Here is a 27,731-nt window from a genome sequence, read left to right on the forward strand (position 1 = left end):
AGGGACTCAGGTGGTTCTAATGGACAGTCAGGGGCAAGAAACAGAGTCAGTGGTCCCCAAAGGGTGATCCTGGGACCAGCAATGTCAGCATCATCCAGGAGTTTGTTAGAAATGCAAATGCTTAGTCCCAGCCTAGAACTCCCAATTCAGAAATTCTGGAGGCGGGGCCTGGCAAGCTGCTTTATCAAGTTCATCAGGTGATTCCGAAAGATGCTCAAGTTTGAAAACCATTGCACAGACCTAAAGCAGGGTAGGGTCAGAGAAGCAGAAGCAGGGCACTAATGGATCGAGGGCCTGGAGCTTTATGGCTAGTTTCTGCTATCTCCTAGTGCTGATCAATAGCTTCTTCATGTTCTAGAATCTTGGGACAGAAATGCTGCTGCTGATGTAAACTTAACCTTTATTACCATTATTGAGACAGGATCTCCCTCTGTGACCCAGGCTGGAGTGCAGTGGTGTGATCTTGGCTCACTACAATCTCTGCCTCTCAGGCTCAAGTGATCCTCCCACCTCAGTCTCCTGAGTAGCTGGGATTACAGCTGTGCATTACCATACTTGGCTAATTTTTGTATTTTTTTGTAGAGACGGGGTCTTGCCATATTGTCCAGGCTGGTCTTGAGTGCCTGAACTCGAGATTTGCCTGCCTTGGCCTCCCAATGTGTTGGGAGGGTGAGCCACCGCACTTGACCTGAACTTAACCTTTCTTATATCTCCATGTCATCGCCTTCTCACAGTTTGGATACAGTTTTTAAAGAACTTGAACAAATTATTCCCATTATGTATTTTCATTGATAAGAATAGAAACCACCTTAGGGAAATGTCCACTCATATAGAGAGCCTTCCACACATCAGGTTGGATATTTTTTGCATGAACAAGCCTAGGATTGTGGCCTAGTTGTATCTATACGCACTTCAGAGGAAGCCAACTGGTTCAAGCTTGATGTAATGGCAACCAAAGATGAGTATGTTTTAAGAACATTCCAAATTTATGGCATTTTACCTTTAGAAGGCCCTTTTTGCTCATTTGTTTCCCCAAGTTTTAATCTCTAAAACATGACCTCCTCTGCTTTTTGTGTCTTACCACAGTGGCATGGGCAGCTAGGTGGTTATGCTTCAGAACTAGAAAAAACAATTCTAAGATTTTTAGCTTCACATGCTCATGTTTCCTGCTACAATGTAATTGAGTGGATCTGAAAAACTGTAAAATTCCCAAAACTTCCAAGAGTTCACTAGAGCTCCAAAAACTAGGTCAGCCACGTAATGCTTACACCTCTTGGTGGTGTTTTATGCTATTGAGTTGAATAAGCAATAGAGGAAAACATTCACATTGTGAAATAGGCTGCATGTGACTGGAATACTGCATGAAAATATAATCTCTTCAGTAGAGAACAATGAAACTCATAACCAGGATTTTCCTTGCAACACGTGGTGATGAATTATAATTTTTTAGCTTAGCTCTCTTTTGATTTGGTTTCAATATGTATTACTATCAATTGAGTAATATCCTTGTATGAGATACAAAACTAGTGAAATATAAATTAAAAATTATTTAAGCATTTGCTGATCTAATGACTTTAATAAGGCAGAGCAGTGTTGAAACCAACAAATGTTTAAATTTGTAATGAAAGTATTAATACAACCTTCATTAGCAAAATTGCTAAAAGATTTGGTGTTTTAATTATAACTTAATTCCCTGATTATATAAAACCAAGGGAAAACATCAACTTTAGTTTTTTTCCTTCATTACTATGTGGGAAATGTGAAGATGGTCACAGCCTGTTTTAGATAAATGGTGAGTGGGGTATTTTTACTCAGAACACTTCTGAAACCAGATGTGTGGGTTTTTTCCACACCAAGTTCTCTAACTCTCCAGACACCAAGTAGGTGTCCTACAATTCAAGCCAGTTCTGACACTCTCTACCTCAAGTTAGTGTCAGATCCTACAAATTAAAAGACTCAGTTCCACAAGACTGCCCCAAATCAGACACCAGTTGCAAGTCCCAGGGAACCACCCATAATTGTGATGAGCTATGAATCAGGGGTTCCTACAACCTCCTCCTCAGGTTTGATAATTTGCTAGAGCAGTTCACAGAAATCTGGAAAATACTTTGCTTATTTTTACCAGTTTATTATGAAATATACAACTCAGGAACAGCCAAATAGAAGAGACACATAGGACAAGGTATGTAAAGAGGGGTGGGGGCTTCTGTGCCCTCTGGGGCGTGCTGCCTACTGGCACTTCCATGTGTTTACCCACCAAAAAGCTCACCAAGCCTTACAGAGCTTAATCTCTGGGCCTCTCCCTCCCCTTTCCGGTGGTCAGTGGAGAGAAAGTTCCAAGCCCCTAATCACTTGGTTTTTCCTATGACCAGCCCAATTTTGAGGCTATCAAAGGGCCCCAGTCTAAGCCACCTCATTAGTATATAGTCTGGTGTACTTACAAAGGGTCATTATAAATTACAGAAGACTCTCCTATCACCCTGGAAATTCCAGGGGTTTTAGGAGCTCTAGGCCAGGAGCCAGGACAGAGACCAAATATACACACACACACAAACACACACACACACACACACATACACACACACATATGCATGCCACAGGGAGATTTAGAGCTGTCAGGTTGAGACCATCCCTTGTTCCAGAATGACTGCCAACTGTGCATGGGATTGGCTAAAATGAGGTAAATATGTCAGGATGCAATGGGACTGATAGCATTATCATCCATCCTCATCTGATGCAGGGAAATTAGGGACTAGTGAGTCCCTCCATGGCAGAGGATATCAGAGCTCTTTCATGTGGTGGTGTTCCATTCCAGGTGACACTAACCCAAAGGTATAGGCAGCTAAGCATTAGGCTTTTGATACTTCCAAACAGACTCACACCGGCTCCGTGTGATGTCATCTTATTTGTGTTTTCCTTGTTGGTCAAATGAATGTTTAGGGTCAACTTCAAATGGAATTTTAAGGGTATGACTTGTGAGCTCACATTTTCCCAAAGAAATGCAAGTCCATCCGTGCTGTCTTGTAGCTTTCTATTGACATTTAAGCACCGAGGCCCACAGGCAACAAGATGCACAATGAGTAAAGGTACTTTAAACTGCGACTGGTCCAAATGGATCCCATGAATTCCTCAAGAATCAGAACCAATCTTGTTCCAAGTTTTAGCACAGTGCCTGGCATACAGGATCTGTGTACGGAATGAGTAGCAGAGATGCTCCAAGGGATGTAGGTTTTGAGTTTTGTGTTTTTTAGAGATAATGCAAGTGAGAACTAGATCTCATTAAGCTGACAGATCCCTGCTGATGGTAGACATCTTCGCATTCCCCTCTACCACAGTGTACGCCAGCTAAGGGGCAGAACTGACCTGGATGTTCAGTGAGCGTGTAATGCATGGTGATGACATACATGAAAGGCACTACCACTTCGGCTCATGGAAGGCAGCACCTTTCACTCAACTCTAGTGGACAAATGTGAGTCCCATGCAGTTGTTACAGGCAAATCAAGCTATAAAAACACTTTTTGCTTTTTAAGTGGACTTGCCAATAATATAATATCAACTTTGGGGCAGTAGCCTCTAAATTATTTAAAATGATCAGAACCCAAAAAGAAAAACATAAAAAACAAAAAACTCACAAAAAGAAATGAAAAAAATAAAATGGTCAGAACTCTGAACCTAATTTATCTAGAGGGCCTCTATTTGAGCTCATCAAATAACCAGAAACATTTTGATAAATATTCATTCTTCCAATTACAGAAATCTTTAAAATCTCAATTCAGTGGAGAACTACTTCTTCTGGTCAGCTGGTATAACTGGCATTTAAAGACCAAAAATGTAACAGGGAAGTCTTTGATTTCTCAATAAATAAACAAAAATGATATACGGAAAACTGAGATGATGTGGACACTTAGCATTCAGGGCAGAGTAGCTGTAGTGCTGCCAAATCCATGGGTGACAGTGGAGAGGTTTATTAGTCCCTTCTCTCCTGATTGTGTTAGAAATAGAAACATCTGCCTCATCATAAAAAGTCACGACTTAAGAAATCTCCCACTGGTCATAGAAAGGTATGTGTGAAAGATTCTGGTTAATTACTGAGCAAAACCCTCCCTAGGTGGCTGGGAATTGTTTCTTCACTTCAAGGAAGTGTCACCCAACAGTCCAAGCATGTTACAGATGAGGTAGCTGTTATTTCTACCTGTACATCCTGAGGGTATGAACCACACATCCTTCTGTGTAAAAACATACCAGTCACATTCTTCACAGAGCCAGTAAGCAATAAACTTGTCTGAAGACTTGCTCAGAACTTTCTCTGAACATCTGCTTCCTATTTACTATAACCTCCTGCTCCAAATATACCTCTGATTCTAGTAAGTGCCTGCTCTAAAGTTGAACATCTCTCTCTTTTAGGAAAAAATGGTGAATCCATTTTAATAAAGCATATTCATTTACAACTGAATTTCTCCTTTAAAAGTAAAACTTTGTAGAAAACTGACTTCAGCAATGAACACACAGCAGTCCAATTAGTTTACTTAACCCAGGGATAGATTTGTTTGATCAGATTTCTCAGACAATGTACTGTGTTTGATGTGTCCAAAGCACTGCCTTAGTGTTTAGAGCCTTTTAGTGGCCTCCGTTAAAAAAAAAACACAAAAAAAACCATTCTATGCTATACAAAACAAATCTTTGTATGTTATTAATCTATGCATTTGCTGTTGCTCAGTGCAGTGGCATTCTTCACAGGAGACTGGTTGACAGGAGAGCTGAGATGGAATATCTACTGAATAACCATACTTTTCTCAATATCAAGATTCATGAAAGCATACTATCAACTTCCTACTGTAGCCTGGGGGAAAAAATATTGAAACACTCCATGTTTTCATCAGTTCCCATCATTTTTGGAATAATCTTGAAAGTCTGAACATATGTCTTTTATTATTAAGAATTTGAAAGCAGGATGGAACTTTTGTTCTAGAAGGGTGCTCGTCTGACAGGCAGAGAAACAGGTTCTGGAGGGTCATTGGCTCCAAGCCACACAGGTGGCCAGTGATAGTACCAGGCCCGGCATCTGGGCTCCAGGCCTCTAGCTGCAGACTCCTTCTCCAGCCACCAGGCTGCCCTCTGCAGCTCAGCTCTCAGGCAGCATTGTCAGCTCAATGTATGTCAATGCCATACATTTTTTGACAAATCAAATGTTTAGAAGTCACTCTTTTTAGTTAGCCTCTTTCTTGTTCTGAGAGCTCTGGAAGAAATTCTGCCCAACCCCTCACTAAAAAGTGTAAAGAAAATATTTTCTAGATTTCTGCCTGAGTAATACAAGAAGAAAAACAAATACAATTAATGGGTGTTTTAACTATAAGCAGTTTTAAATGATTATTTTAGGAGCTTATCACAAAACTTTTAGTAGTAAACAAAAGAGGTCAGAAGAAGTACTCAGTATTTAATACAAGGCCAAACACATTTTCCTGAATATTCTTATGAGAAAAAAGTAAGCTATCAATATTTTTGATTTCTAAAAGCCAATTTAATAAATTAAATGCATGCCAGAAAAAATACAAAATTACAACTGAAAACCGATAATAATTTAACAGAAAATGCTGTGTTGTACATTTTTTATTGGTATGGATAACTTATTAAAGCAACAAATCTGAAAACACATTTTGCTTTTGCTGGAAAGAAAGTACTATGTTAGAGAAGAACTAAGAGAAACCAGAAATCATTTGCAAAACATAGTCATATGATATAGTCTATGGTAATGCAACAGCCAGAGGTGCTGTTTTATCCATTTGTGTATGCATGTTTATACAAGCATCAGAAACCAATGACATAGACCCCAAAAGCAAAGTCACAACAGGCTTACTCTGTGAAACATGCTGGATTACAACCACAGACTACCCAGGACGCAGAGGCGGTGCAGGTGCAGGTTTGTTGTTTCTTCTGTATGGGGTTTCCTTGCCAGATAGGGGGCTAATCATGCAATAGCTTGAGTGTCTCTGAACATGATAAACACCCAGGATTACTAGAACTGGAAAGCGTGTGTTCACTGTTTTACAAGACAGCTGAGCGGCGCTATGAAAACAACAGAAAGTTCCTTCATTTTAAATCTGGTTATATGCCCAAACAACCTCTAATCAAGAAATAATGCAGCTATAGGAGCCAATTAAATTACTATAAAACATTCCTTCATCTGTAAAACATTTCTTTTCCCCTCAAATTAAAAATTTAAAATAAAATGTCTTCGTTTTTGATAAGCAGCTCCACCACCAGTCTCTGATACCGTATATCATTCAATGCAGCCATGGCGTCTAGTTCTGGAGATCTCATAAGGGTTGGTCCAAAGACAATTCCAAGGTTCTCTGCATTCATAAGATTCTCTTTTTCATGGAGGGTCACTCTGAAAAATGCAAGTACAGGAATAAATGATTTTGTGTAAGCCGTATGTTCTTCATTGTGCTTCAACACTAAAACAAAATTCACAATAAAATTTGCGTCTACTTATCAACTCTTCTACTAGGTTATTTCTCTGTACTTTTAAAGTACTGACTTTCCTTAGAGTAAATTATGTTAAGGATAATTTAAACTTGTGGTGATCACTGTGGCCAAGCCCGAGTTAATGTGCTGGACCGTATGGATTCCGTTCTATCTATGGATCCTCCTGCCACAGCCCACAGCCTATAGTTCTAAACCTACATTTGCAAATAGCTAGAAGGAACTGGGTCACCTTGATTTAATCCACCCACCCTCCCTTCACTTTGGCTATCTTTGCTATAGAGTAGTTTTGCAAGTGGACAGTTGAGTAAGTGTCTGGGGAGAGAAGAGCAGTGACAGCAACAAGCAATGGCTACGGGATGGCAGCATCGTCAGGGAGGGTATGTTTCTATGCTTTTGACCACTGCACAGTAACACAGAGACGATCATTTGAGAGTGATTCCTTTGTTTTAGTGTAGAACACTTAATTACATCCAAATAGGAAACAAACCTGAATTTGTAAGTGAAATTCTAAGAACGTTAAACAAAGGTTTTAACTCATGGTGCTTTTAAAGAGGAAAAATGTAAACATTCACGAGTGACTAAAATGCCATTTCTGCATAACTCAATGCCTTTGGCCACATGAAATTTCCTGTTTCTGATTGGTTTTATATTTTGAAAACCTAAAACCACCAAATCTTCGTCATATAATTTGGAAGCCTTTGCTTCAACTGATAGAGATGGAGGGTGAGCGAGCAGGGAGAAAAGCTGCGTGACTATCAATCACCTGAAAACATCAAACCCAAACGAACTGAAATACTTCATTTTCCATTCCTCCCTTTACCCCTTACTTCCTTACTCCACCACTTTTTACATCAGTTTGCAGTGCTGGCAATATTAATTCAATAATCGAAAATCCCATCACCCAGTTTGAAGTGCTTTTTTTTTGAGCAAGAAGATAGGAAAAGTGAGCTGCCTTGCAAGTTGCAAGTTGCTTTCTTATGCGAGTGTCTTTACAGCCACAGCTCTCTCTATCCACAAAAATTAGTGCATGTCCTTGACAGAATATTGGTATCTCTAGCATATCTGCAAACATATACTGGAACTGCAAATACATTTATAACACAATCAGGTCTGTGTTTAGTATTGTGCAGAATATTTTTAGCATTCCTTCTAGTGAAATTTCACACAAGACAATGTAGCTATACATTTGTTTATTTGTGCAATAGATCATTTGTCCTTTCTTTCACCCTTCATTTCATTTTATCCTTAAAATCTGGATGCAATACAGGTGTAAGACTCAAGGTCTGTGACTTGCCTCTTTAGATGTGCCATGAGGTATCGGAGGGTTTCGCAGTGAGCAGGTGGCAGTAGTTTCAGTGCTTCATGAAGGGTTTCCAATTGCTCATCAGGATCCATAATTTCTAAAACAGCAAGTTGAATACCAAGAAGGAAAGCATTAACACAAAACTGATACAGTGGTTTTACTTAATTATATTCTTGCGATAATGCTCTGAAACTGGTAAGAAATGCTTTCTCATAATTCCTTGTCCAACAGCTTCAGAAGTTACTTTTAAGGTTCAAGTCTAGATTTCCAAAGGCTCTTAGTTTCAATGTGGCAACACCATTTACTTGGACTTTTGGGGATGGGGGGAACATCCAGTTTTTTCAGTTGAGTGTCTTGGAGTCTGATAACTCTGGAAATTGGACACTGAATACAGGATATAACTATAAAAAAATTCAGGCGATGTTGACACAGATAAAAACTTACACATTCAAATAAAGTGACCTTAGAATATTACAAATATACTTATGGAATGATACATTGCATAAAATATTTTGAAAATCCCTTTTAAGCAATGACATACTAACCATGTCACTCCACTACCCACTGCGACCCCAGGAAAGTCTTATTAATTGATATTCATACTTTTTTCTTTTTAAACCCAAACATGTACCATCCAGTATTTACTTGCTTTATTCATTACACTTAGTTTTCAATTACTTTGTTTTATATTCAAAAATCAAATCTACCTTCAAAATACAAACATTTTCTATGACTCAGACATTCAGAAGAATGCACAGCAGACTTTGAAGTCACTTCCAAATGTTTTGCCTGATGGCGAGAGCCCCGAAATAAATGTGACTCTTCCAAGGGTGTAAACTTTGAAGAGAATCATCTACATTTGGATGTTTTAGTTCCAAATGAACAAATACCCAGCACATTCCTTTGAGGTCACATTGCATTCAATTCATCAGTCATTTCTATAACTGAAAACAATTAACACCTTTGGAATTCTGCGATCTCAAAAAAGAACACCACAGTACATTCCTGCTTCTACTCAAATGTCAAAAGATCGGGTGCCTTTAAAAGTTGGGTTAGGCCAGGTGCGGTGGCTCCCACCTGTAATTCCAGCACTCCGGGAGGCCGAAGTGGGCAGATCATGAGGTCAGGAGTTCGAGACAAGCCTAGCCAACATGGTGAAACCCCGTCTCTACTAAAAATACAAAAATTAGCTGGGTGTGGTGGCAGGTGCCTGTAATCCCAGCTACTGTGGAGGCTGAGGAAGGAGAATTGCTTGAACCCAGGAGGTGGAGGTTGCAATGAGCCAAGATCACGCCACTGCACTCCAGCCTGGGTGACAGAGCAAGACTCCGTCTTTGTGGGGGCAGGGGAGTTAGGTTTCAAGGTAATGTCAACGAGACTCCATGCTGCTTAGTCCTAATCAGGATGGCGGCCTTAAAACGCTAGGAAGGCTACATCTGACCAGAATGCAACATCCAAGACACAAGACCAAAAATTTTAGTGTTTCTAACTTACAAAACAAGCCAACTCAATGATAATGAATTGAAGTCAGGTAAAAATTGGTGTAAGATGAATGTGAAAAGTTTCCAGCATCCTTAAAGCAGATCTGATAAATTTCAGAATGTAAACAATGACTGAAGTTTTTTAATTCAAACAAACTTTGATCGTTTTACAATCTCTACCCAAAACTTCCTCATAGTTCCTGGCTCATTTCTTTGAATGAAGAATGTATTATTTGCTTTTTGCCATGATAAATAATGTATGGTGTCTGAACTTTGGGGCCTTTAAAAAGTGCCAATTTATAACAGTAGTACCAGCTCAGAAACTGAAATTTAATCATTTAATTTCTAGAATAAAAGAATACTCCATTTACTATAAAAGCTACTACTTAGGGTTTTTGTTTGTTTGAGACACTGTCACTCAGGCTGGAGTGCAGTGGCATGATGACAGGTTACTGCAGCCTTGACTTCCTGGGCTCAAGTGATCCTCCTGCCTGAGGCTTCCAAGTAGCTGGGACTGTAGATGTGTGCCACCACACCCAGCTAAATGTTAATTTTTTTGGAGATGGTCTCACTATGTTGCCTGGGTTGGTCTCAAACTTCTGGGATCAGGTAATCCTCTGTCTCAGCCTCTCAAAGCATTGGGATTACAGGTGTGAACCACCACAGCTAGCTTTAGTTTTTATTATAGGATAAATTAATTTGAAACTACACAAATCTGGGAATTAAAACAAGAATAACCCAGCTTCCTTTTAATTTCCACAGTTAATCTCTGTAGAGAAGAACTGTGAGATCGTGGTGTTGGGCTAGCAAAACAATTTGCACATGGGGAGCTTACCTGCTACTGAGGGTGACTGACAATAAACCATGAATATGACATATTATAGTTTACACTATATTAGAATGAGCCAAGTGCTATGGGAGAAACAGCAGGATAAGAAGCATCAGAAGTGTTGGGGGGTTGCAATTTTCAGTGGGGTGGTCAGGATAGACCTCAATGGGAAAGAGCCATATGGAGATCTGGGGAAAGACGGTGTTGGTGAAGGAGCAGCCATGTAGAGATGCTGAGGGGAGAGAATGAATGTAATGTTTGAGGAAAAGCAGGGAGTCAACTGTGGCTGCAGTGGAGTGAGTGAAGAGGGGGATATTAGCAGGTGCGGTCAGAAGGGCAACAGGGCACTCGATCACGTCAGGAGATGCAGGCTATTTTAAGGATTTAGCATTTACTAAGAGAAATGGGAAGGTTATCGACAAAGAAAGGTTATGCTCTGACATGCATTTTTCACAATTATTGGTACTCTGGCTGCCAGGTGGAAAACAGACTGTGGAAGGAAAAGAATAAAAGCAGAAAGACTATTCCAGTAATTATTAAAAACATCTAGGTGAAGAATGATAGTAGCTTGAACCAGGGGGTAGCAGTGAAGGTGAGAAGAATTTGTTGGTTTCTGGGTATATTTTGAAGGTTGAGTTCATTGGATTCCTGATGAAGGATGCATGAGAAATGGAAGAATCATGAATGATCCAGGTTTTTGGCTTAGGCAGCTACAAGAATGAGGCCTCTATTAACTGAGATAGACTGTGGGTAGAGGAGGTTTGGTGAGGAAAAGTTCCATCTGAGATGCCTGTCAGGCATTCAAATGAACATGCTGATTGTGGATTAATCTGGTGTTCAGGGAGAGGACGTTTACATCTCCAGGCTGGAGTATACATTTGGAAACAAACAAGAAAATGTACCGAATAGTATTAAGATCAAATCGGCAAACATTTTTCCCTGGAATTCATTTCTCCTTTTCTTCCACTTACAAAAGTATTATCCATGACCATTTTGTAAAGAACACAACTCTTTGCCATAAGAAGCATAATTTAAGAGAGAAATAGACAAAATGGAATGTATTCAGAGATGAATGACCATCATCAGTTGTCAAATATACAAAACACACATGGAAGAAAAGGGTGATGCCAAGAACACTGCCAATGGGAGAGAATTATTAAATAAAAACAGGCAGATTTCTGTTGTACACAGAAAGGCTTCATGATGGTAACATCTGTCCATCAGTGGACTGACTGCCTCTGGAAGCAGTGAGTGAGCTTGCAGCAACTAAATATTTCAAAAAGAATGTTTTATACAAGAGAGTCTAGCTGCATGATCCCTTAGAATATGTGCAAACTCTAACATCCTACAGTTCTCAATGTAAAATTCTAAGTTCACTTATTCATCATATTTATTACACCTATTATGTAAGTAAGGGACTATCACAGGTACTGTGGGAAAAAGGACATGAGCGAGAACTCCTCTCTTTAAAAGGGATTCCAGTAAAGTAGGAAGACAAGACGTAATTACAAATTTCCAGCACGAAGGAAGGAGGCAGTAAGGATGTCCGAGTAGAGGTGATGGGAATCGGGAGGAAGACGGTCTGCAGCTGAGGGTCAAGGGAGGAGCAGACGGCATTAGAGGAGGGGCTGGAAGGATCTCAAAAATGCGAACATTGTTGGGGAAGGAAACAACAACTCTAAGCCCATCAAGATCTAATTAAAAGCTCTTCTATAGTATGTCTAGTTAATTTTACATAGAGAAACTCGAATACAAGAAGATTAAAACTTAGCCGAGCAAAAGTGGTGGCTCAGTGGCAGAGCTGAGGAAACACTCACAAGTTCTCCTTCCCAGGCTTCTCTTCCGGAGATTTTAAGTTGCTTACCATCAAGAACCCTGAGTTTTGAGTTGGTCTGACTCACTCAAGGTTACACACTGAGACATGTAGCTTTTCTAAGATGTTCTGGGAACAGAGCTCTCGGAGTCCTTGCCTAGAAGAAGATTTCTGCCCTCATTGCCACCAGGAGCTCAGCTTTGGTAGTGCTGTTTCCATCGTGACCAGGAAGCACCCGTAAGGCTGGGTTATTGGAGGCTATGTGAGAGGCACCTGTCTTCCTGGCCTTTGTATTCTAGGGCAGCAATGTCTTAACTGGTGGGGAGAGGAACTGAGGAAGGAGGGGTTAGTGAACCCAGACTTCAGGTGGGTTCATCAGGGAATTTGCAGGGGCTTTGGAAGAACTTTAAGCTGTCGTGTGTGATGGCCTGGCCTTCTCCACCCTTGCTTTCCTTTTTCACTTCCTGTAGTCACTCCCTTGCAGCTTTTAAGCTGCAGGTTCCTCCAAGAAGGCTGAGAAAGCAGAGCTCAAACAGCTTTTGTAGAAGAAAGTTTTAATGTAAATTCTGATTTTTTGTTGGCAAAGGATGCTAATAAATGCCAGAGACATTTTTAGGAGCTGAGAGAGAAAAAAAATTATCTGTCCCTCATTTGAAAGGGGTTCTTTCATTCCTCCTTCCCTTGTCTAAGTCTCATTCCCTGCTCCATCAAGTGAGCCAGGCAGTGTGACAGAGTAGGGAAAGCAAGGGCTCTGACCTTAGAAGAGTGCGGGAATGCCAGTGCCACCTCCCCTAGTGAGCAATGTGACCTTACACAATTTACTCATACTCCATAACATCTCCTCCTTTCTAAAATTACACGATGGATGTAAAGTGCCGAGCAGCATTCATGGGACCTCATATATACTCTATAAATGTTAATTTCTCTCATCTTCCTTATCTGCCTTTTAAGAGAATGGCTGTATAGGAGACAGTGTACAAGGACACAGTGTTCCACAAACAGGAAGATATCGCTATCCAACATGTACAACAAACGTTTATATTATATATCAGTATTCTGCCAGGGTTTTTGGTGTCACATAAATCACACATCCAGATAGGTAAAATTATAAGCAGAAATTTCTACCTTGATTTGTGAAAGTTTCTTTCTTATGATGTGGTTTCCAGAGTTCTCTAAGGGGTGAGATAAGGGGGCTTGCTAATTTTGGACAGGAAGGCTGTTTCAGAAACAAACTCTGTAACGATGACAAATGATTTGGAAGAATAATAGGGGAGATTTTCTTCAGCAGCTAAGGTGGGTATGAGGAAAGAAGGAGAGGTAATTTGGAACTATGGGGTCAAAGGCCTTGGAATCCAAGAGGAGGCTTGGCTTTTACTTCTTCCTAAATAGGGTGGTGTGTGGAGTTCAGAACCTGGGTTTGCATTACTGCTTTGTCCTCTGCTGATCTTGTGCCCCTGAGTTTGGCATAGAGCCAAGTTTCAGTTTTACTTCCAAGCAACACGAAAGTGGAATTTACCTACTTTCAATGGGATCAGAGCATACCATGAACTAGGCAGCTTTTCACAGGCTGTGTGTGTGTGTGTGTGTGTGTGTGTGTGTGTGTGTGTGTGTGTGTTGCTTCCTAGATTAGTGGCAATCAGACTTATGATCTGTCTGGAGAGGAAATGTCTGCCCCATGAAACAAGGACGTGTGAGATCCCTCACACAAATTTTCATGATCAGCACTGAGTCCATTAGAGACCTAGAATTTTTCATGCTTTCTAACCTAATGCTTTGAAAGAAATCAGTGTAATTCTCATGGCCGTGCTCTACATGGGAGCTTGAGCTGACCCGCAAGAAATCAGGGCTCCATGGAACTAACCACAAAAACTCCCTACAAAAGCCATGAAAGGGAAACTAAAATTTAGAACAAAGAAAGATTGTATTTCATGAAATTCCCAAGTCAAAAAGCAAATTAGTGTTACTAAGGAAGTGATGTTATCATTTAAAGATGAAGACAACATATGGTTTTAAAGAGAGAAAAGCAAAATGACAGAAATAGACTACCTTTTCCAAAAAATGGTAATGCTAATACTTAAAACCATTTAGAATTCCCTTCTTTAAAAAATGAAGTGCCAATTACAGGTATGATTTTTGCAGCACAAATAAGATTTGACAAATAAACCTTTGCTTTTTCTCATTTTCATTTCAACTAGAATTTTTAAAAACTTCTTGATCTAAAATAGTGCTTTTTAAAGTACGATGTGTGAGCCAGTGCCAGTTTGCTAACTGTAATAGTCTGCATTAACTTATACAAGTACAGTAACTGAGAATAAGAATTTAGAAACATATAGCAATCTGACAGAAATTTTGTTTGCTGAATGTAATAAAAGTTGGTTTTGTTTTTTTTTTAATTTGACTTTTCCAGTTATTCATTTTTATTTAACAAAAACACTGGTCTACATCTAAAGAGCACTGGTGTAAGCCTTATTTTGGAAAATGAGGTTTAGCACATTAAAAGAAGCTTCTGATGGCATAAGTCATAAATAATCTATGTTAGAGTACAATGTAAAATTCTCGTGACTATATTAACCACAGAGAGATGCACAAATCAAATATTTCATAAAATGCATTCAAGTTACTCAGCCAGAAACCCAGGAAGAGTGATTACCAAGAGGAGGTTGTTTGTCAGGTTATTTGGAATACATGCATTCATACTTACTGGCAGATTCTATAAACTTAGGGTAGGCATCATATGTAATGAGTGGAATTGGCAAATCCCTGAAGTACAGTTTAAGTGCACCAGTGATGATGTTGATATCTTCATACATGTTCACAGAAATATCTGCCTTCTCACCATCTTTTAAGGATGTTGAAAGAAACAAAAGGAAATATCTGGATTCACAGCACTGTTTTAATGAATGACATTTCTGTATACAAATCAGATTTTAAAGACCAGCAATGCTTCAGTTTTTAACATAAAGTTTAGTGTGCTACATGTTACATAATAATGATTAATTTTCTGTGAAAGAGCCTCTTCTGATCTCCAGCATGCCTCACCTGCCCTACCAGACAGGTTAAGCTCCCCAGTTATTAATATTTTCCTTTATATCCCTTACTAAAATCAATAACCACTGTGTGATTATTATTTAATGTGAACCCTTCATGAGTGTAAGGACCAAGCATACCTGGTTAACCATCATATCTAAAGTAAAGAACATGGTGTCTGGAATATAGTAGCTGCTTAATAAATATTTTTGGGTTAACAAATCAATGGAAAATAGATTTAAACAAGCTAGGAGCCTAAAAGAGTAACATGCTGGGGCTTACTATGCATGTTGTTATTAAACTGGTTCTTTTAAAATCTGCTTTTTAGTAAGTATATACAAATACACAAATATATTCTTCCATCTGTATTATCTATTTACTTATTTTCTGTTTTAAAATCATGCAGACAGATCCTGGAATCTGATCTCTGCATACTACATTCTAAGTAGGGTTATACCGTATCAGCACAGGTGATAACATCTGTTTCCCAACTATTTCTTTTCTTTCTGCTCTTGTCTCAACCAGACTAGGGCTCTTCTGGGGTAAAGCTCACAAGATTTTATTTGCTTTGACCATGGATCTCTCACAGCACCTGTCACACAAATATCTGTGATTCCACCAAAGGATAAAATGTAGCAGAGGTATAATGGCAGCTTCTGACCTCGGAGTAGTCAGCTTTCCATTCAGTGACTATTTCCTAAGCTGGGCAAGATTTCCCCAAACTTGCCTTTTTACCTTGGCTCTTGAATTAAATGAGTTCATCCCAGCATCCTGTGGATCCTGGCTTCCTTCTTGGATCTCATTACTTGAGATTTATGCCTCCCAGAAGTGAACATCCTTAATTACTCCAAATTATTTTGCTCTGTTTATTTGCTATCCTATTCCTTTGAACACTCATGGAATTGGGCAGCATTTATATAGACTGGCCCCCAGCAATGTGGCTACAGGGAGCCAAAGTGAGCACTTCATGATTTTAAAATCTGTTACTGGTGTTTTCAGGTTATGAAATGGTTGTCTCATATTTTCAATAGAGGGAAATGTGCTATTTATTTTCTCTCTCAGGTCCATAGGAATATTCAGTTTCTTTGTCAGTGTGAATTTATTTTTGAGACTTGTAGCCAGAGGCTGGGAATGGACATGCTCAGTTGCAGAGCTTCCAGAGTAAAAAGATGCTTCTTCCCATTCAACCTGGCATGGAGTCAGGACTGCTCTTCCTGATGCTTTTTGGAGTGAATACACCGTTACTTCACCTCCCTTTCTTTGCTCTTATCACATACTTGGGCTGGCCTAGAGTCCCTCAGGTTGGTAATAAATATTTAATTATTTTTGCTTTCTGCCTCTGTTGCCTCTAAGAGGTCTGTGAATGGGAGAGGTTTGTGTGATAGAACTAGAATACGTACTTGTAAAGGAAAGTGGTTCTTTAAAAGATCACTAGCCCTTAACTCCTTTACTTCCTGTATTCAAGGCTACAGGTCTTCTCTGGAACCACTTTGTTCCAGTCCCTAAAGCAAATTGGAGAACCATGGAAGCAAATCTTAATCTAAATGTTAGCTAAGAAAATTAAGCTCCACTGAGCTTTTCTTTGACTGGGCCCCTTTTCCTACAGTGGTGGGTGGGTCCCCCGCAGAAGACCCCTAAAGCTTCTCTTCAGCTTTCTGGCCCCAACACGAGTCTGGGCTTGGGTCTCAGCTCACTAAAGCTGGTGATGAGGATGCCAGGGTGGCATGGATGACAGGCAGGGTGAGGGGGGTTAACTCAAGCCCAAGAAGCCTGAGATCTGTAATGGTATAGATCCCACTCTTTTCTCTATCATTTTTGGTAAATGTAATTGCTCTGTATATATTTTGGTAAACATGGACCAGCCTTGCATCCTCAAATATCGGTCACAAAGTGAAACTTTATATTTCTTTTGCATTCTGAAATTTGACTGTTTAATACTTACAACTCATAAAAAAGAATAAATTATAAGCTAAGTTTTTTAATTTGGTATAATAATCATCAGTGATTTAGAAAAATGATGCAAAACCTACCTCATAAGTAATTGTGCTTTTTAAGCAAAGAGTATTATTGTCCTAAGTTATGGAACATTCTGAAAAACGTACCTCTGTCGAAAGCCATCTTGACATCTTCAATTAGGTCACTAAATCCTGACACTCGGTATAGTCCTTCAGAATTAAGACCTGAAAAATAAAACTAGTTAGTTTCTTTGAATTATGCCTTTTCTTCAGATTTTAACTTCTCATACTTTAAGTTGGGAGGTAATGTGTCAGAAGGAATAAAATATACATGTTTAGAAATCTTTTCACACTTTTCTCCTAAAATAAAACCATTTCACGCATAGTTCTTTAACTCTTACCTATTGTCACCTGAATATCATCTGGCTCATCATTTGGTCTAATTAAATCAAATATGTTAAGTCCTAAGGGAAATAATTTATCACCCCAGTTACATCATAAATTCTTTTACATAACAGAAGACAAAGATAAAATATAGGCCTGTTTTTCCCAAGTGGGAAAGAATAATTAGGATGCAGCTCTGTTTTTGGCTTTAGATAGTTTTAGTAGAGCATTTACACTTTTGCTTCTTAAACCAAAGAAAAATGTAAAAACTGAAAAATGAATTTGTCTTTATCAGTCAAGTACAGATGGGAAGCATCATCTATAAATATATTTTTAAGCATATTTGTTATACTTGGTTAAATGTACCTTGAAATCAAGCTATTTAATTACTTGTTAAATTAATTCATTTCAGTCTTTGAGATCATCTGACATAGGAAACCATTCCCCCACAAATTACAGAAGACAACTGCATTGTGCAATGAGGTATCCCAAAGGCATTAGGACTGGTACTGGTAGGGAATGGAGGCCAGTGCAGCTCACATTGGAAATGTCTCACCTCTAGACTCAATCTCCCTGATGCACATGTCTACCACCATCGGCCGCTTAGTGGTGTGTGCTTTCACTAGCGTTGTAAGGTCACAGCTGTACACCTTTTTGACATGCTTCAAGTCTGGCTTACAGTCATTTGGGACCATCTTGGAACACTGCTTATGAACATTCAAACCACAATCTAAGAAAAGAATAAAGAAAGGAAACATTCAATATTATTTTCAGAATTTTGAGCATTCTGGGGTGTTAATTTTAGCAAAAGGCCCTCCAGCTTGAATTGGGTTTTAAAGTGGACTAGATAGACTCCAGCAGTTCTTTCTGGGTGAGAAAACAATATTCTCATCTTTTCTCCTGGAAAATTCTGGTTATAAGCCAGGAGACCAGAATTCTAGCTCATGGTTCATCACTTAATTGCTGTATGATCTCAGGAGAATACAACAAAAAGTCAAAATTAGTAAGTGTTTAATTCAGTGTCCACAAAATATGTCAAATAGCCAATAAAAAATTAACCCATTTCTTTAAAGTTACATAAAAATTATATTTAATGTGGGGTATAACTATATTTTAAGTATATTTGCTATAAAGCGGAATTGGACTTCCAAAAGTAGGAGTATCCAGGGCCCTCCTAAAATGGTGCTGCTCATGTTTGTATCTACCCGTAATCCTTTCTATATATATGATAACTAATATATAATTCCTCTAGTAGCTAGAAATAGCTATAACTATTATTTATTGCTATACTATTACCGGCTAACATTTACTGAAGGCTTACTACTGCCAGACACTATTCTAAGTGCTTTACGTTTATCATTTCATTTAAATTCACAAAGTTCTATGAAATACGCACTTTTTCCCTCATATTACATCTGAGAAAACCAAGTACAAGTGTTAAGTAATTTATCCAAGACCATTCATTTAGTACACAGAGGAGCAGAACTCAAACCTACAGATGAGTCTAGAATCCACATTTTAAAATGTTTACTGTTTAATTACAAAGGATATAGATGAAGAGATGTATAGGATGAGGTATGGGGAAGGCAGTGTGGGGGTTCCATGCCCTCCCTGGGTGCATTGCCCTCTAGGAAGCACCACATGTTCAGCTATCTGGAAGCCCCTAGAGTCGGTCCACAATTTTAATACCTAGAAACATACTTCCTCTATTGAAGTTATTCCCTTGCTTTGTAATTTTGCTTAGTTATAACTTCAAAGATGCCAGAAACCAAACCGTTTCTAGTTAATATTGTGAGACACTTTACTTTTCAACAAGAAAAGCACAAAGAAATTTTAGATGGGATAGAGAGGAATACAAGTATTTTGTTAAATTAGATCGCAAAGTGAGAAACCATAGCTAAATAATTCAACTAAAATAAATGTCATCTTTGTGTTTTAAAAAAAAATAACCCATTTGTTTTTAAATTCATAAAAACTTGATGTTGACTTCTTGTAAATCCAGTCCAAGTGGCGCATATACGATTTATAGCTAAGTCTTAATGAAGCCAGTTTGAAAATCATACAATGCCATTTAGTTTTGCTTGCTGTTTCTGGCAGAAAGGGGATCCTAACATTCACCTCACAAAATTGTTATGAGAATTAATAAGCCAATGCATTCAGGTGGTTTGTATGTTGTAAAATGCTAGACAAATGCTGGTGATCATTATCATAACTTTTAGTAAAAGTTATTAGCTGTGATCTAGTTATATATAGTGGTAACAATTAACAGAGACAAGGAAAATTAGCCAAAACTTACAAATAACATTGTTGTTTCATTAAATGTGTAGACACTGCCAACTTGAAATAAGAACTTAAGGCCTGTGGCAACTCTAGGGAAAGAATTCGTATGTACTGAGCACCTCCATATGCAAAGCCAGGCTAGGTGTTTAGGGAAGCTGGGTCTCTGCGTACATGTGGAAGATGGCATCAACAGTGCTAACAGTGCCAAATGTTTCACCCCTAAGGAACGTCAGCTTGTGAATACAGAATGGCTTCCACAACAAAGAGCTCAATCTACACTATCTGAACAAACGACCCAACACTATTCCGTATTGTTAATGTCCAAATGACTTCAGAACCCAAATCCAATTCTTCTTTATCTCTGTATTAGAGCATACATAAGAGTTCTGATTCAATCATAAGGCAAACCAATGGCAAACTGTCCACTTAAAAAATCTCTTGTCTCCTGAATATTTTAATGTTCTGGGTAACTTTTATAACTAGAGTTCAGTCTAGAATTTATTAGCTGTGTAATTTTGAGTGAGATGCTCAAACTTCTTGTACCTCAGTTATGCAAAATGGGAACAATAATAGTGTTTATCTATTAGCATTCATGTGAGGATTCAATGTTAATATATGTAAAATGCATGCATGTAGTAAACTGTGTTTACCATGACTATGTTGTTATTATTTAGGAAATGAAATAACATTTTGAGAGGTCTTTTCTATGTACTACCTCAAGGTTGTCAGTCAGCTTAATGTCAAAAACTAAGTTGAAGTCAAGGCTAAAAATTGTCAGATGTGAAGGCCAGGTCCTGAAAAGGAATTGAATAACTGGGGATATAGATGCTTCCGTATCTACACTGTTCATTTCTCTCTTGACTGCTTTCACAATATTTGGGGAGTTTTCAGCTATTATTTTTTTCAAAATTTTTTTTTTTGCTTCTCATTCTTTATCTTCTTTTGGGATTCCAGCAACACAAATGCTAAACTTTTGTTATTGTCCACTGGTCTCTGAGGCTCAGCTCACTTTTTAAAATCTATTTTCTAAGCCAAGCATGGTGGCTCACACCTATAATCCCAGCACTTTGAAAGGCTGAAGTGGGAGGACTGCTTAAGGCCAGGAGTTTGAGACAAGCCTAGGCAACACAGTGGGACCCTGTCTCTACAAAAATTTTAAAAAATTGCTGGTTTTGGTGGTGTATGCCTGTAGTCCCAGCTACTTAGGAGGCCTGAGGTGGGAGGACTGCTTGAGCCCAGGTGGTCAAGGCTGCAGTGAGCTATGATCACGCCACTGACCCCAGCCTGTAAGTGAGACCCTGGCTCTAAAAAGAAGTAAATAAATTTACTCTCTGTTGTTTGACTTGGATAATTTCTACTGATTTGCACTTCAAGTTCGTCTCATTCTGTCATGTCTGTTCTGCTATTGAGCCCATAATCCAGTGAGTTCCTTTCAGTTGTTTTTCAGTTCTAAAACTTCTATTTGGTTCTGCCTAATATCTATTTCTTTTCCTGATATTTCTTATTTTTTTCATTTGTTTCAAGAGTGTTCATAAGCGCTTGTTGAGGAATTTTTATGATAGCTGCTTTTCTTGTCTGATAATTCCAACATCTGTGTCATCTTGATGTTGTCGGTGGTGTCTGTCAGTCAATTGTCCTTTTTTATTTAAGATTGTCCTGGTTATTTCCAGAGTTACTTTTGATGAGTAATCCTGAACTGTATTTTTGATATTTTGAGTATTTGACTATGATTCCTGTTAAATCTTTAAAATTGTAGCCTATAGCCAATCTGTTTGGATTTAGAATGCACTTTTGTAGGACGTGGTCCAAATCTCAACCTAGTTTACAAAGTTTTTTTTAATGCTACTGCAGTGCTATTGTGCCTGCCCTACTTGTATATTACCCACATGGCAAGACTGCTCTACATTCTCTGTGGCACTGGGTGGGAGAGAGAGGTACTGCAGGTAGGGTGGAAGTCAAAGCTGTGCCCACAAACTTGGTTGGGGAGTAGTACTATTTTACATGTAACTGCAGGGTGGGCATAGATGAGAGAGTTCTGACCAGTCTCAGCTGCCTCATTACTGCAGATTAGGGATGAAGATAGAGCTCTGCCCATAGACTTGGGCTGAGAGAGTACTGCTTCTACTATACAGTGGGGAAGAAAGTCAGGATACTGTGCAAAAGCTCAGCAAAGGAGGGATACTAGTTTCTGCAAGGCAGGAATGGAAGCTAGGGTTCCACCCACAGGTTTATAGGAGAGTGCACCACTGCTATTGCAAGGTGGCGGTGGGAAACAACGTTGCACCTACAGACTCTGCTGATGTAGCATCCACTGAGAAGGTGCAGCAGAAGGGTCTCTGTTTACCTAGGGAATGGAAGGTATGGCTGAAAAGTTCCTGTGCTGCTGGGCTGCTCTTTTCCCAGTGCTTTGGCTAGAAAGAGCGGGCTTTTTTGGGGTTTATTTTTAATCTCTGACTGTTGGCATTTATGGTTCATGGGGTTCTCTGGTGCCCAGGTTGGGATACACTGGAGGTAAAACAAACAGGCAAAATCAGTCACCAGGGAACTTGCTGCTAGGTTGTTTCTGGAATCCTGAGGTGCTTAGTCTGCCTTCCAACTTTCAGAGTCTTCTGATAGTTGATAAATATGTTTTGTCCAGGGTCTTTTGTTATAATTATTGTGAGAAATAAAAGCAAGCATATTTATCCATCTTGTCCAGAACTGGAAGAACTCATAACAATGTTTTAAAAGTATGAAATTCAACAAGCTTCATAATCTAATAATAGTGTTGATGTACCTCATACTTTAAGTGTAATACACACAGGTCACAGATTGAGTCAGAAGGGCTCTTGGTAAAAAGCTATCCCAGTATCTTCATTTCAAGCTGAAGACAATGAGGTTGACAGAGGCTAAATGACTTGTTCAAGTTACTCAGCCAGAAAGTGGTAGAACTGACTTTGAAATCTTGGATTGCTGATTCCCAGCCTGTGTTCTTGCCACTGAGTCACACATACCACTTTTCCCCACGTTACCATACAGTACATCATGTACTCATAGTTATATTTTTCATCATTGAAGATGAATTTGCTATTTTCAACCTCTTATTCAAAAATGTATAGTGTTCATTTGTATAGACGAGTCTATATACCCATTATTCATTGTATAGACTTGAGTTTTTTTTAAAAAACATTGCTATATTTCACCTAAATGAGTCACCTTATAGATGTCTATATATATATATATGATTGATCTGGTAACATTTTTAAAAAGCAGTGATAAACTTGTTTTGTCATATTCTTTTCCCATGTATAAAAATCCAGTAGAAAGCAAAAAAGTGAAATTGTGACGCATGTACATAATATTAAAACATCTGAATGGCATTAATGGTTTGGTATTGACTTTCTTCCTTTGAATGTTTGGAGTCATCCATCATCTTTTTTTTTTTTTTTGAGACAAGATCCTGCTCTATCACCCAGGCTGGAGTCAATGGTGCGATCTTGGCTGCCTGCAACCTCTGCCTCCCAGATTCAAGTGATTCTCATGCCTCAGCCTCCTTACTAGCTGGGACTACATGTATGTGCCACTACACCCAGCTAATTTTTTGTACTTTTAGTAGAGATGGGGTTTCACCATGTTGGCCAGGCTGGTATTGAACTCCTGACCTCAGATTGTCTGCCTGCCTTGGCCTTCCAAAGTGCTGGGATTACAGGCATGAGTTACTGCGCCTTGCCTTCATCTCCTATTTTAAACATCAGCAGGTTCCTAAGGTTATTTGTGAAAAATGGATAAAGTGATAAATGAGCTCAGATTTAGGTATTTAAGGAAGAGGGAAATGTTTTCTAAACTGATATTCTCTCTTTTATTTAAATAAGATAAAACTATGGGAAAAATATTAATATATTATGCTCAATTTTAACAATATATCTCAAAGGCTAAATTTTTGGCAGTACTGGATATGAAGTCTTTGACAAAGACAGGGCAAAGTCATTAAAATAAAGCATCTTTTATACACTTACATTCACGGTGCAATTCATTAGCCCTGAGCTTGCTCTGAAAACTGCTGCTTCAGGGACTAACTGTATATCAATATTTCAGTATGCCATTAAGGCTTTATTTGGTTTTTATACTTATTTATTAAAGTCATATAACTCCTATATAGTTCCATTTCTCTCAGAGAAGTTCTATACTACAAATAATAATAATAATAATAATAAAAGGTCTATAAAAGATTTCATTTGTTGAATCTCTTGGTTTGGTAGGTTATTTTTATGTTACTATTAAACCACATTTGCCCCTTCCAATTTCTCAAGTTAATAAGCATAGAATAAACATATGAAAGGAGGAATAAAAAAGTCAAGTCACATTTTATTATATACTTTCTTTAAAAATATTTCTATTACTTAGACTACCAAACTTTAGGTTACTCTCAGATTTTCTGGGGCTTGATTTTGCTAAAACACATGTTTTATATCTAGAAAGCACAGAAATCAATGTTTTGAAAGGAATAGCAGATACTTACATTTGATTAAAAGATAACATAACTATGGTAAGATTTGGAAATATCATTATTTTCTCTGAATGTTCATATTTTAAATAATGGCAAATAAAAATCTGTTTTGAAACATATCTCTTAGTCATTCCCCCCCTCCAGGAAAGTGGAATAACTTGTATTCTAATATGCATCAGAGATCATTACTTTCATAAGCAAAATTAAGAGGAAGGCCTTGTTCTTTGGAAAATTGACAAAAATACTGTTTTCAACCAAAGGGGCTCCATGAAACTTTTCAGCGAGTCTTACCAATTTCTCACTGGCTTACAAGGACAAACATAACTTTTTAGGTACAATCAATCAAAATGGTAGTTAAAATAAAAACGTTACTTCCACTTATTTTCTTCAACCTAAAAGAGCTTGTAAAGCTGACGTAATAAATACTTATACTTTATTATTAGGAAAACTGCTGTCATTTCCCTTTGGAAGCAGCAATGATAATGATACACTGAAAATATGAAATCACTTTCACCAATAACCAACAATAAACTAATATATCTGATTTGAAATAATTATCCTTCTTAATTTCTTAGAATACTCTGGTAAGGCTAAAATGAAAACAATTCAGGAATGCTGCTGGAATAATGGTCATTTTTTTAAAGATGAATGTTTCAGTCTCAATGATTACATAATAACAGATTACTTTAACCTATAAGCTTGCCCTTCATAAAGAAAAAACTATTCAAAGAAACTATTCTAAATGAACAACGACCATCCTTTGAACTTGATTTTTAAAGGATACCTATTTGGGTTATAAATATTCTAGACAGAGGAGCACCATTCCCAATCTGCAGTTAGCTCTGCCCTCGAAACATCACTTTATTCACTTCAAAGGAGGCTAGAGGGTGACTTTGGTGGGTGAGACCATGTAATACCTGGGATGTCACCTTGTACTGCTTGGTCTTGAATAGCCCATGTAATGAAATGATTAGCATTTTCATGATGGTCCCTGCTGCTCCCTCAGTTGTCCTCATCGCTGCAGTGTGCTTAGCAGCAAACCAGTGCTTTCAGTCCTGAAGGGCCAGCTTGCTTGGTTTTAGCTGGATTTAGTCTGACTCCTACAGCAACTTTGCCAGCCGGGTGGTTGGAACATCACCCAATACCTTTACATGACGTTTAAAAAAAGGGCTGTGGTGAGGGATACAAAATTGCTGCTTTTGGCAAACACTCCTTTAAACATTCCTGATAAGCTCTCTTTTGCCTTGGTGGATTTTGAAAAAAGAAGCCAGAACAAAGCAAGCTGTCTCAGGAATCAAAGGCAGATAAATATGTTTCTTTTCTGATAGACAGTAAACCTGCCATTTTTCTTTGGAAAGAATGCCTTTAGTATTTGGCGCTTAGTGTATTAGTTTACGACTGCTGCTATAACAAATTATTAATACCACAAACCCCTGGCTTGAAACAACAAGCATATATTATCTTACAATTCTGGAGGTCAGAAGTTCAAAATCACTTTCACTGGGTTAAAATCAAGGTGTCAGCACGTCTGCATTTCTTCCGGAGGCTTAGGGGAGAAACCATTTCTTTCCTTGCCTTTTCCAGTTTCCAGAGACCACCTGCATTCCTTGGCTTGTGGCTCCTTCCTCTGTCTTCAAAGCTGGCAGCATAGCATCTTCTCTTCCTTTGACCTCTCCTTCTGTCCTTGTATCATCTTTCGCTGACTCCCAACCTCTCGTCTCCCTTTTATAAAAACCCTTGTAAGTGTGATTATACTGGGCCTCCCTTGACAATCTTTTTATACACTATACAGGTACTCTCCCTGCTGTGGTTTAAAAGTATCCCCTCAAAAATTCAGGTGTTGCCAATGTGACAGTATTAAGAGATGGGGCCTTTAAGAGGTGATTAGGTTATGAGGGCTCCTCCCCTGTGAATGATGGGATTAGGTGCTCTTATAAAGGGGCCTGACAGAGGGAGTTGTCCCCTTTTATACTCTTCTGCCTTCTGCCACCTCATAAGGACATTGCATTCCAGGTACCTCCCCTCTGGGGTACACAGCTTTCTAGGTGCCATCTTGGAAGCAGAGCGTGGACCCTCACCAGACACTGAACCTGCTGGTAGCTTGATCTTGGACTTGACTTCCCAGCCTCCAGAACTGTGAGAAATAAATTTCCGTTATTTATAAACTGCCCAGTCTGTGGTATTTTGTGATAGCAGCCCCAACTCAATATCCTTACTTTAAATTACATCTGCAGCATTCCTTGTGCCATGAAAGGAATAAGGAATGTTGTTCTAGGAATTAGAAGTGGACATCTTGGTTGGGGGTGGTGGCTCACGCCTGTAATCCCAACACTTTGGGAGGCCGAGGCAGGTGGATCACGAGGTCAGGAGATGGAGACCAGCATGGCCAACATGGTAAAACCCTGCCACTACTAAAATACAAAAAATTAGCCAATCATGGTGGCACGCGCCTGTAATCCCAGCTACTTGGGAAGCTGAGGCAGGGGAATTGCTTGAATCTGGGAGGCAGAGGTTGCAGTTGAGCTGAGATTGTGCCACTGCACTCCAGCCTGACAACAGACCAAGACTGTGTCTCAAAAAAAAGAAAAAAGTAAACATCTCTGGGGAGCTATTTTTCGGCTTACCATAGTCACATGTTCTTGGAATTAGAAGTGGATATCTCAGGGGAGCTATTCTTCAGCTTACACAGCTAGTATGCACTCTCTCTTTAAATTCTCAATTCTTTGCATTTGGATTTAAAGTAGATATTCAAAGGCCAGATGAGCCTCAAAGCGACTTTAGACCTAAGAACCCCACTGTCAATCCAAATATAATCAGCTGTCATAGAAAACAGAACAAATCCCAACCTTCTGTGTTTTCAAAATGGGTTGATTTGTGCTTGCGTTACACATTAATATGGTTCAAATCACACTGAACATGTTTTTGAGGACAAGATATAACATAAAATGAAAAATCTCCTTAAGGCTTTTCTTTCAATTCCTGACCTTTACTCACAATAAGAGGTAGAAGCTATTAATGTGGGTGGCTGTGGAGATGGGGATGAATTCTTCCTCTTTTTCCCCACATTATCATCATGATAAATATTCCAAAACATTTCTTTCCAAATTGATTTGGGTTATAGTATATTGCCAAAGATTATTCATAGGTGCTGTACCCATTCTCTGTTAATAGCTAAGAATTCTTATGTAGATGGCCTTCACTTTTTCAAAATGTAAATGACATACACCCTTACTCATGAAAGAAAAGCTTTTAAGTTTGTGACAGTCATAAAACATTTAAGAAACTGTTACAGAGTATCAGCTGGTCAAGATTGTCTCATAAAGGCAAACCAGGCTCATTAAGACCATTGTTCTCAAGCAGGCAGTTTGTGCTTTGGAAACAGTATTCCATTTGCCTTGTGAAATTGCAATGCAGACTGCCTCAATACCTCCATTTTATCAACACTTTTCATGCTACTGTTTCCCTCCAGTGCAAAGGCACAACCATGGCCTTCTTCAGGATGGTTCCCCATCCTAACTCTGGATAACCACCAGCCACAGCAAGGCTTTCCTCATTCACTCAGAGCTTCAACTCGGAGCTGAGGCGCTCCCTGACAAATACCTCTGCACAGCTCCAAGTCCACACCTGTGAGATTCTTATCCCACTCCCTGTGGCAGGAAGGTCCTTGACTAGTGATACATGCCTGGA

General features: G+C 38.8%; 1 protein-coding gene across 7 annotated transcripts in view; it reads right to left on the bottom strand.

Moving 5' to 3' along the window:
• Positions 1–5,589: 5,589 nt before the first annotated feature.
• CHN1 (chimerin 1) overlaps positions 5,590–27,731 on the bottom strand; it is a 191,620-nt gene continuing 169,478 nt past the window's right edge. For all 7 annotated transcript variants that reach the window (XM_012439192.3, XM_012439188.3, XM_012439189.3 and 4 more), the window contains 5 exons: positions 17,835–18,008; positions 17,042–17,119; positions 14,614–14,751; positions 7,781–7,886; positions 5,590–6,388 (listed from right to left, as the gene is read on the bottom strand). In XM_012439192.3, coding sequence (XP_012294615.1) covers positions 6,217–6,388; positions 7,781–7,886; positions 14,614–14,751; positions 17,042–17,119; positions 17,835–18,008 — 668 coding nt within the window. In that variant the 3' untranslated portion in view covers positions 5,590–6,216. The remainder of the gene's footprint in view (positions 6,389–7,780; positions 7,887–14,613; positions 14,752–17,041; positions 17,120–17,834; positions 18,009–27,731) is intronic.

This window comes from Aotus nancymaae, unplaced genomic scaffold (assembly GCF_030222135.1).
Source record: "Aotus nancymaae isolate 86718 unplaced genomic scaffold, 86718_ANA_hifiasm-v0.15.2.pri h1tg000008l, whole genome shotgun sequence".
NCBI lineage: Eukaryota > Metazoa > Chordata > Mammalia > Primates > Aotidae > Aotus > Aotus nancymaae.